This window comes from Pseudopipra pipra, chromosome Z, assembly GCF_036250125.1.
Source record: "Pseudopipra pipra isolate bDixPip1 chromosome Z, bDixPip1.hap1, whole genome shotgun sequence".
NCBI lineage: Eukaryota > Metazoa > Chordata > Aves > Passeriformes > Pipridae > Pseudopipra > Pseudopipra pipra.
The window spans coordinates 45240951-45252509 of record NC_087581.1 but is presented as its reverse complement, the minus strand read 5'-3'; the positions used below and the strand labels follow the sequence as shown (position 1 = coordinate 45252509).

General features: G+C 42.0%; 1 protein-coding gene and 1 long non-coding RNA gene across 5 annotated transcripts in view; one reads left to right on the top strand and one right to left on the bottom strand.

The window, feature by feature from the left end:
* Window positions 1-5914: 5914 nt before the first annotated feature.
* Window positions 5915-8211, bottom strand: LOC135406906 (uncharacterized). 2 transcript variants are annotated; one of them, XR_010426569.1, is made up of 2 exons: window positions 8121-8211; window positions 5915-7879 (listed from the first exon to the last, which is right to left on the bottom strand). It is a non-coding gene; the product is annotated as an uncharacterized LOC135406906 (long non-coding RNA). The 2 variants fall into 2 exon arrangements; XR_010426568.1 differs by having other exon boundaries at window positions 5915-7994; window positions 8121-8203.
* CAMK4 (calcium/calmodulin dependent protein kinase IV) overlaps window positions 8179-11559 on the top strand; it is a 154153-nt gene continuing 150772 nt past the window's right edge. For 2 of the 3 annotated variants that reach the window (XM_064641472.1, XM_064641471.1), the window contains exons 1-2: window positions 8179-8351; window positions 8766-8861. In XM_064641472.1, coding sequence (XP_064497542.1) covers window positions 8179-8351; window positions 8766-8861 — 269 coding nt within the window. The remainder of the gene's footprint in view (window positions 8352-8765; window positions 8862-11559) is intronic. The other variant, XM_064641470.1, reaches the window with a different exon arrangement.

Here is an 11559-nt window from a genome sequence, read left to right as displayed (position 1 = left end):
GATGCAGGTGGTGGCGGTAGATGACCCATGATTCGGAGCCATATAAGAGAGTCGACAACACTATGGCTTTGTAAACACTGATCTTGGCGCTTGAAGGGTCTGAACTATGGTAAGGGTATTTACAGTATGAAACTGCTGAGTGAGAAATAAACAAGAACTGTTTACATAAGCAATGAAACTGATCTATGTTTTGCTTTGCTTCTAACTTATTGAATTAGGTTTGTGTGGCAGGGGTTTGGTAGTGGGGAGGCTGACAGAATAAATACCAGGTAGTTCCAAGGCAGACCCATTGCTGGCCAAGGCAGGGTGAGAGGCAATACCTCTAGGATAATATAGTTAAGAAGGGGCGGGGGGGGGGGGGGGGAACCCTGCACAACAGCAACAGCAGTCCAAGAAGAGGAGTGAGAATATGTGAGAGAAACAGCCCTGCAGATCCCAAGGTCAGTGGAGAAGGAGAGGGAGCAGATGCTCTGGTAACTGAAGTAGATTTCCCTGCAGATTGTGGTGAAGACCATGATGAGGCAGCTGTGCCTCTACAAACCATGGAGGTTCATGGTGGAGCAGAAATCCACTTGTAGTCCATTGAGGTCCACAGGGGAGCAGCTGGATGTGCCCAAAAGAGGTTATGACTCCACACAAAGCTTCTGCTGGAGCAGGCTCCTGGCAGGATTTGTGACCATGTGGGGAGAGAAGCCCATGCTGGAGCAAGCTCCTGGCAGGATGTTGTGACCCCCTGCGGGACCGACACTGGGGGCAGTCTTTTCTTGAAGGACTGTGTCCCATGGAAGGGACTCAGACAGGAGCAGCATGTGAAGAACTGCAGACCATGGGAAGGATTCACGTTGGAGAAGTTTGTGGAGGGCTGTCTCATGTGGGAAGGTACCCTATGTTGGAACGGGGGAAGAGTGTGAGGAGTCCTCCCTGTCAGGAGGCAGGAGAGGCAGAGATATATCATGAACCAACTGCATATCCCATTTCCCATCCTCCTCTACCACTAGTGGGGAGGAGATAGAGAAAATTGGAAGTAAAGTCAAGCCCTGGAAGAAGGGAGGGGTGAGGCTGGGGAAAGGTGTTTTAAGTTGAATCTATTTTGTCCATGATGGCAACTGCTGAGTGATCTGTCCCGCCCTTATGTCATCCAAAAAACCTTTTGTTATATTTTTTCTCCCCTGCCCAGATGAGGATGGCAGTGATAGAGCATCTTGGTTGGGCACATGGCATCCAGCCAGAGTCAACCCCCACACTCACAGAGGTCACAGTAGGACACACTGGAGGAGATTCTGAAATACCATCTCTACACATGGTATCCAACTAGCTTTTCTGGAAATTCTACCAGGTTGCTTTATATTCTCTATTTATCTTTTTCAATTTTAATTGGAAAAATGGTAGTTGAAGGAGCAAGTATAATAATAGAATAATACATTTTTTCAGTCCACAAATCATAGCTGTAATCATCATTAAGTCACACTACTGTGATTAGTGAGTGGTACAGATTTAAAAAACTTAGCTAAATGAGAATTTAAACAAAATCATTTTCACAAAGTGCAAATAAAACTCATATCTTGTGAGTGGAAATGCACAATTTTATTAATGTAAGTTGTTTAAATATATATGTATATCACATAGAGAAGAAATTGCAGTGATGTGACTTGGAAATACTAAATTCTGTTTTGTCTTGGAGGGATTCAGGTTTTTTTATTTTACAAGAGGTGGTATATCTTCTATAAAAGTATAATCTCACATGATCTTTAGTCATGACTGAATTTGTTAGGTGTTTCCAAAGTTTCCAAGTTTTTTATGAAAATTGCAGAAGTTATCTACACTATAGGAATGTACCCCAGCACCTCTGTTAGTGGGTTTAATGATAGCAAGTAGCTGAATAACACTAAGACCTTGCAGTCCGCCAGCAACTTAGTGTAAGGTATACCTGTGTATGCTCTTTCATTACAATAATTACTCTTGAACTGTAATAAATACAGGGTAAAAATCTTGATGTGGATGCCTCTCAGATGAGATGCTGAAAGGCCTCCTTTTACCTAACAGTAAGCTGTTCTTGTCCCTGAGGGTTAAAGTCATTGCAGTATAATTTCAAGAATCAAAACCGGAAAAATCCAGGGATGATATGCAGAAAGATGATCACAGTGAGGAAAGTTTTATCCTGGAACTCCAGTGCTTTTATACAAGAGCTGTTGAACAGTGAAGCATTTAAGCAAGAGATATACGCCTGAGGAGACAAAGTGGAGGCAACACCAACCAGGCCTGAAATAGGCACCACATCTATGTGAGACAACATGAGTTTAAATTTGTGTTTTCCTAATCCTTTCCTCTACATTTGTCCATCGATAAGCTTATAAACATTACTTCTTGGGACACAGATGCTCTTCTACTCTGTGTCTCAGGTCAACCTGTATTACAGAAATATCAGTAGTGATAGAAGGGCCATATGGATCCAAAGAGTTAAGGGACCTGTAAAACAAAAGAAAAAAAACAGAGACATTCAGTATAGAGGGGAGTAAATGGAGGAATTACTCTCTGGAATTCTCAAGTGCAGGAATTTTGACTCCTTTGGAGTTTCTGCATAAGCATTTCCCCATGACTGCTGTGTCATTGTGAGATTCATCAACAGAGACATCAGGTCTGTCACTTGAAATGATTGTCCTCATGAAGACCAAAAGTGCAGTATAGTACTGGACCAAAAGAAATAGCTAAATAGTTAACTCTGACTTTTAAATTGGATGATTTAATATCTGGGTTTTTTTCCACAAAATATGATCTTTTCTAGAAGCCCTTTAGCTAACATACAGCAAGTCTATTATCATCAATATTGGGCAGGACACTCAAACAGATTAGATTGCAGTTGAACAAGATGTATCTTGTTGGATGCTTAATCAGAAAGATGTACAAAACAATATCAACAAACTACAGCCATTTCTTTGCTCATAAAAGCTGCAATTTTCCTGAATTTACAGAACTGGAAGCAACTCAATCAGGAATCACTGAAGTAAATGATGACAGCTATTTTTAACTCTTCTATACCATGTCCTGGGTACACACTGTGCTTCTCACTGTTGTCACTGGCACTCAATTCACGAGAAACACAGTCACAACTGCACTACAATTAAGAGCCCTCTTAACTTGTAGCCACTTGTAGCCATGGGACAAACGAGTTACATACAGTAGATCTGTTCCATACTGGATAGCAGCAGTCAGAATTGATGGCCATAATTGTTTTTCACAACACAGTGGGATAAGGGAAGGTTGCAAAATAATACAACTGGAAAGGCAAGATTTACCGGCTAACCTAGCTAGTAAGTTGGCTGCCTTGCAGAACAGCAGTAGGGATGGACCTTGAATTCTCTATCTCTATGACTACAGACGTGGCTATTAATTTCTTGATAACGTTCACCTACTGAACTTGCTTTACTGCTAGATAAGGTGGTGAGGTGCTGGCAGTGGAGCAAATCTGCATATACATAGAGAAAAATCAAGCAAAGAAAAATCAAGTTTGCTTCATACAAATGACCATTTCTAAGAAACTGCTAACTTTGACTTACCCTTACAGTTTTTATATAATTTCCTGTATGCAGATGTCTTTTTCCAAGTATCAACAAAAGGATAAAATTGTCTTTTTGTTCTTCAAAGTGAAAGAAACTATATTAAAATTGTCAGCTTTCATTTTAAGAATGCTTGGCTGTGACTAGGACTCTTTGTATCTGTTTTCCCAGTGGTTTTTTTTCAACTTTCTATTGGAAGTGTTGAAAGGCCGGCATCACCTTAAACCTGTCAGAAAACTTTGTATACTTACTTGTACATTTTAGAATTCACTTTATGGCTTACTTTTTTTGTGAGGTGTGTGGTGAGGAGAGTGTTCCTTTTCCCTATGATGGAGGAAGTTTAAACTGCATATTTAAAACTGCATAATAGCATTCAGGGAGGGGGCAAGGAGCAGAGGGAGAAAAAGTTCCACGTTGGAATCAAGGAAACACTTTATTGTGGAGAAGTTTCTTGAGGTGCTAATAATGGCAGAGAACCTCCAGCTGGGTTTTGTTTGAGCAGGGATTAGAGCTCAGGAAGAGTGATGTGTAACTTCTGTGGGTCCTACTAGGCAACTTCTGGATTATGAAGCTTGTCCTCAAGGGGTTGGTTTATTTGAGTTTAATGACTCATAAACATGTGGATCAGCTTTAGTGGTTTTTTTTTGTGAACCAATGTTGTTTGATCCTTAAAAATGAAAGGGAATGCTTCAAGTATCCTCCCACATTCTAGAAATCAAAAAATTTATTGAATCACTTAAAGAGGGACTGGAAAGATAAGTGCTGTGACTATATTGCAAATATAACTGTTCTGTGTGTCTTCCTGCACTGACTGTAAAATGACCCTATTGATAACTGCAGCCCACATAATGTGGTTCAGGGATGGATGAATCACATTGTTTTCTGACAGTTTATCTTCAGGTGATCATTTTTTTTATCCCTTTTTACATGTTTGCTTTTCCCAGACATTGACAAAAATAGTGGTCTTGACTTCAAAACACATGAGTAGGGTTGGAGGCAAAAGGACATGCTGCTATTGTCCTTCACCTCAGTTGTCACTCTACAAAGGATGTTTCTGTTCCTCTTGTTTTTTTTTCTTGCATAAACACACCTCCTCACCAGCACCACTATTCTACTGGCCTCTCCTGGCACTGTGTTCATTCTTACCTAATTAAAACTCTTCACATACCCAAGTGGTGAAAGAGTCCATTTTTACCCAGCAGCTCAATAAATCATCAAGTAGACTTCAATTTACATATAAAATAGCATGAAAGATGATAAGAGACTGCAGTGAACTTGTTCGATACAAGTCATAAGGCTTCTTCTACATAAATAAAAACAAAGAAATTAGCAAAAGGTTTTGGTATTCCTAACAGACAGGCATTCAATGGAAGCTTGCATAGTCATCCAGAGGTTCTGGAAGTTGAATGCAAGATGAAAGATGTTTCAGAAAATAAAATGTAGTGCAGGGCTTTGTATTCAGCAGGGAAAATCAATGACAGGTGAGGGAAGTTAAAGCTTTGGGGATTTGCCCTGGCCTGAACTTCTTTGACTTGTATATGACATGGTTTGAGTAACTTCTGTTTCAGAAGACCTCATTTGCACTACACATATAGCAGATAAGCATCAGGTCTAGTGTGGGTGCAAATGTGGAATCCATACCAGATCATCCATGTAAGGAGGAAAGCCCTGGTACATGAAAGCTATTTTGAAAGAAATGTTCCTTAAGGAGGACAGTATCTGACAGAGTACTTCTTATAGATAATACCACCTTTTCTACTACACGTGTGGACACATTGTACCTTCAATAAGCAGCTGCTGCGTTTTGTTCAGGCAGAAATATTAGCCTAAGCTTGCAAGGGACTAACATGGTGCTATGTCAAATGATGTCTATAAACTGGAAACTACTTATTCAGAATTCTGGACAGAATTTTCATGTTCTCACGTTTCTACCCAAGTTCTAGATGCTAAAATTGTATAAAACCTTCAAAAGTCAAGTTTAAAAAGTACTGTACTTAGTGTACTGTCCTTACTTTTTAATGTAACCTTATAAAGTATGGACTGCTTTTACCTGATGCAATGAGGTCTATACAAAAGGACAAGAGCATTCACAAACAGGACTGCAGAAAATAGCAGGGCAGAAAGATTACTGATCCCACATCTCCACTAAGACACCAGATTAAATTCCTGCTTTGAGCTTTAAAATTTTGGGTGACAGAAGAGAGGCAGGAGGCTGGACATCTCTTGCATGTATGTTTTGTTCATATAAACTGCTTCCTCCTTGACCTTCCATTTTTTTTTTTTTTTGAGGTTTTAATCTGGGTTTTTTGGCAGGAAAATTATGATATTTGTAGCTCCATAATAAAATTTCATACATAGTGTGCCACAAAAACATAAACTAGTTTTATTAGTGTTTTAGTTTCATGTCCAATAATGATGATGTAAATCTTCACATAGATCTGAGTGGACCACCATGGATTTGAAATACTGCCTTTAGTTTCCTGGAGACTGAGAGGCATTTATTTCTATGCTTGTTAGATGAATTGTTCAGCCTGAAGATTTTCTTTAATTCCATATGGACGTATTTGGATATTGTTACTTTAATTTTTGAAGAAAGTGGGTCTTCTGAAGAATAAGGTCCAGTCAGTTTTCAAGTACTAGGTTGGTAAGATTGTGCAATGCATCTTACTTTGAGTCAGAGTTTTAAGGAAAGTGAAATGCCTTTCACATAGGTAGTCCAGTTAAAAAAAAAAAATCCCTTGGTGCTATGTCTTTTAGCAAGGAGTACCTAAAGGTTCATGGTAACCATACATAGATCATCTGAGATGCAAATCTGAATGCATGTACCTGGTTAAACATAATCTTACTAACATAATTTTTACAAAACATTACCACAAGAGAAATATACATGCCATTTGGGTTACAGAATATGTTAGGTATTTGACTAAACAAAAATATCATGTGGTCTTCTAAGTGTGCTGATTTGCCATTGTCTGTGTGTGTGATTTTCTTCATCCATCTCCCAGGAGATGCTGCTCTGGTTCTGATCTCAGCCCTGTAACCGTAGGTGCTCTGGGCACAAAGTTCATCCCAAAAGAAGTTTGGAATTTCTGTCAAACTGGATTGGATGGAACTTCGTTTGCAAATTAGGACTTTGGGTTACTCTTTCCTGCCTTTCAAATATGAATTTGAAAATGATAAAATCTCAAATCATGATGGGGATATACATTTTAATTTTATAATGGCAATAAGTAAACTTCAAAGGAAAGGGCTTCATCTGTCTTTTATCTATCTCATGTACCTCTTTTATCCTTTCCTACCATTAACAAAGACCAGTTTAGCAGATACTTCTTCTATCATCTGATTAAGCAGAGAGAAGCATTTCTTTTTCAGGGTCTTTGAGAAGTTAAGAAGTTCAGAAATAAGATTAATTGGTCCATCTGGCTACAGTAAAGAAGTTAAGAAACAGTAAGAGATGTACTTGTTTATGGAGGGAAACAAAACATCTTGGAAAACATTAGTACACCTGAATTAGCACAAACACTAAACAGGATTCTGTGCTTTATTTGAGCAAGAAACACCATGTTTAAAAACAGGATAGTGGATTGTGTTTGAAAATTAAGGACAATACTTCCATCCCTTCTGCTGCACAGGCTTGCACATGGTCCATCTTTCCTCCTGCCTGTGCTGGCATGGCAGTATGAGTGGGTGTAACAGCACGGAGAGGATGCGAGTGGGATTGATCTGGCACACTATGCATGCGAGGCACACACAGCTGCTGCTGTTTTATTTCGCCACTACACCAACAGAAACGGCCCTTCCATAGGCGCTTCTGGCGAAGGATTTTGCATTCAGCAGTGCAGCATGCATTAGTACAAACCGAATGCATGCCATCTTAACAGATACCTGTTAAGAGCTGCATTGTAGCACAGCAATCTTATTTCTCTACGGCTTCTTTTAGTTCGCCGGTGGGAAGGGAAGCTATGTGTTGGGTTTTTTATTATTATTTTTGCAGTCATGTTCGAGCATTTGTCAGCCTCTTTCCCATCGTTGGTTTGTCTTGTTCATTCTCTGTCCCCAACACCCTCCTCCCCAAATTCACGGTGAGAGAGAGAATTCCTGAACTCCGGCGGTTAGAGAGCTGCCGGGAATGTTGCGGCATGGCGGGCCGCCTCGCTGCGGGCTGAGCATCCCTCCCCTCCGGATCGGGATGCGGTTTCTCCATCCGTGTAGTTGTCCTCCGCGGAGCCGGGTCCTCCTGCTCCAGGGGCTCGGGGAACTCCCGGTGCCTCTGCCGGGAACTCGCGAGAATCCCACCGTCTTTGGCGGGCCTCAGGGGTCGCTCCCTGCGGGAAGGGATCGCCCGGGGCTCGGAGGGGACGGGCAGGATCCGAGGGCGGTGCGACCCCCACCCGGGGCGGTCTCAGTCCCGCCCTGGTCCCGCCCCGCCGCCCCACCGGGCTGGGGAACCGCAGGGAGGGGGAAGAGGAGGAGGGGAGAGGGAGGGAGAGAGGGAGGGAAGGAAGGAAATAAGTAAGGAAGGAGAGAAAGAGGGAGGGAGGTGAGGTGTTGTCGCCGTTGGCTCACCGCTCCGCGCTCCGCAGCCGGTGCGGAGGAGGGGACAGCCCCCGTCAGGCGTCCCGGCATGCTGAAAGTCACCATGCCCTCCTCATCCTCGTCCTCCTCGTCCTCCTCGTCCTCGTCCTCCGGCTCCTCGGCCGGCGGCCGCCCCGGCTCCGCCGCGCCCGACTACTGGATCGATGGCTCCAACAAGGACACCCTGGCTCACTATTTCGAGCTGGAGTCCGAGCTGGGACGGTGAGGCGTCGCCGGGGGGAGCGGGGATGACGGGGGTGGGTCTCGCTCCCCGTCGCTATGGCGAGAGCGGCAAAACTTTGGTTTGCGTGAGCTTCAGCGCAGGAGCAAGCGGGATTTCGCGGCGTGTGGGCTTTCGAAGAAAAACTGCAGCCCTCCTCCCACTCCCGGGAGCCAAGCCGTGCAAATTCCCTGAAGCAGGGAGTGATTTATAGGTCAAGGCATGGGTCCGTCTGGGTGGACGCTGACCGGAGTGGGGAGCTTTTCCTGAGTCAGGGTATCTGTGTGGGCTGGCAGCATCCAGTCACCGCACAGTGTGGGATGGAGAGTGGGCATCACTTGGAGAGCACCGAAACGCCACCTTATTCACAGCATCCCTTAATCCCAAACCTACTGTCGTTCTATCGCCATTATCAGCACTGGTAGACCCTGCGCTGACAAAACTCCCACTCAAAACAGGAGTCCCTGGATAGGCCTCTGCCAGCAGAGCCCTAGCTTTGGAGCACAGTGCAGGTGAATGAGCTGGTACATCTTCATTCATTAATTTTACACTACTGCCCTGGTGATGGTCCTGCCCAGCAACTTAAAGGTCCCAGATTTTCATATTTTTTTTAAAAACCGAAGTCTGGTGTAAAATGCTGTAGTTAGTGTGCAATTTTTGCCCTCTAAATGTGTTGTTGGTTCATGTTGAATTTGTGGATAGAAAATAATGTTGGAAAAGTGAAAATTACAGCTATTTTTTAAGGGTTCATAGTACTTGACCTAAATCTCCAGGTCAGTAGGTAGCAAATAGCAATTGTTAATTTTGCTGATTGTTAATTTTGCCAATTCAATATTAAGATCCTGAATTACTGTGGGAAACTTGCAGATAATAACATGGTTGCCTTGGTATAATATTTTTTCAGAAAGGCATGCAATAAAAGTTATTCCTACAAAGCATACCTGTGCTTGCTGTACTGCATCTAATAGGGGCAGGAAAGGTGGTAGAAGTACAATGTAGTATCATTCTTGGCTTACTGGCCAGGTCTTAAGCACCTGCTGCTACTTTTTTTTCATACTGTTGCTACTATTCCCATTTAAATAGGTATAGTTTTATGTATGCTTACCACATTTATACTTGACTTCACTGTACACCTATGCAGAAGCATTAAAATGTAAAACAGGAAATCTAAAGCCAGCACTCATTTTTGTGTCCAGAATTGATCCAAAAAAAAAAAAAAAAGAAATACAAGGAAAAAAAGTATGCTGCTGACTTACAGCAGTTGATACCACTGTGTCACCTGGTTTGGTACTGTTCTGTGCAGTCTGTCTAGAATTCTCTCACTATATGTGATAGTGACGGTGGGCTTTGCCTAAGAGTAATCTGTATTGGTGATACATCCTGGGTTTATTGTGTAGCTTAGGAAGGGGTTTTAAAATGTGAACTCTTCAGTCTGAGGAAGGAAGAATGAATGCTTATAAAAGTATTACAGTAAGGCTGAGGTGCAGTGGATTTTTCTACTTTGCAAGGTAAGACAGATGCTGAAACACTTAACAAAAGGCTTGTATGTAGAAGATAACCACACCCAACTGGTGTAGGGATGTGAGCCACTAGATCTACACTGCTGCTGGATAGAACTAGGAAATAAGATTTAGAACAAAAGCAGAGAGAATACAGGAGATAACCACCACCTTAATCAAAGATTAAGAGGTAGGGAAGGGAGAGAGAAGAACTTGGAGGAGTATATGATCTGAGGGAAGATTGCTCTAACAAGTTTGGCAGTGAGCTCTCAGTCCTTAGGTCCCAAGGCTGGCTTTGAGATCTTTTCAGAGCCAGCATCCAGAGTGCTAATGATTATCTCAGACCCCCTCTGGCAGGTGTACCTTGGCAAATCTATAAGGGAGACTCCACAATCCCTCTTGGTTCCTAAGTGTAATATAAAAGTGTATTGTTTTCTCTTGGTAACCCTGTCTCTAACCTTCTAGTTTTGGAGATAATTTCGATTGTATACACAAAAAAATATTCCTTGCTTAGGCTAGTGGTGGTGAAAGTATATCAAGTGAGGCTGAAATTATGGGTATGTGGTCCCTTTAGATGCAGTAAATAAAAATAATATACTAAAACAACCAGCAGGAAACATTGTCCTACAATATCTTTAACAAATACAGGATTGAAAGATGTCTTTTGTCTCACTCCAAAGACCTGCATTTGGACACCTGTGGCCAAGCATGGGAATTCCCCTTTGGAAGGAGTGCCCTTTGTGCAAAGTGTACCTGGCAGATCCCTAAACCATAGTATACAGTAATTCGTGCTTGCATGACCAACTAAGGAGTAGTGGAAGGAGAGGTGGAAGATCCTGCTAGGAAAAATAATAAATGCCTGAAAGCTTGCGTAGGAGTAAACAGTTGTCTTTAAGCAGTGGAATTTCACAGGAATCAGTTCAGGTGTCTGTGCTGCTCAATATACTCCATAAATGAAGGGGTTGAACAGTGATATTTGCCAGTCTTTGCAAATTATCAAGGGTTTAAAAGACAGCATTGCCTACCAAGAATTGCAGAAAGACCTTATTGGACTGTTAGGGCATTTAAATGGTGGATAAAATTCAGTTTAGATAAAAAAAGAGGTTGTGGAGAAGAAACCATTTCATTGTTTTCTCTCACTAGTAAATCGTATTGTGAGGTTAAGATAGACATATCTGGAGATGTGTGGCATGGATGGAACACCTTGTTAAAAGAGCTTGATCACTTGTTTTATTTTTTTAATGCAAGTTCTGTGGGGTGTCTGATAAAAAATGGATTATCAAGTCAAAAATGAGTGACAGGAGGTAAGGCTATGTCAGCACAGTGTGTCGCTAAGGGGTGGAAGTCCTAGCCACTGGACATTATGGATGCTAAAAGTTTATGTGGACTTAATGGGCAACTAGGCAAGTTTACATGCAGGAAATCCACTAAGATTGATCTAACGTGAAGATACTACTGAACTGTAAGCTGTTGAGTGTTATGAGGGTATTCTTTGACAGTGATGACAGGGGTTTGCGCTATTTCTATGTTCTTCTTGAGGTATCTGTGTTTGGCCACCATTAGAGACAGTACTCTGGGCTAGAAAAGCTTTTATTCTCATTCTTTTATTCTGTTTTTAGGTTCTACTAATGCCTGGCTAGTTCATCTTCATTTTAGTCGATTTCTTACAACGGTTTTTGTGTATAACTGGAGTTCAAAATGCTGTAAAGTT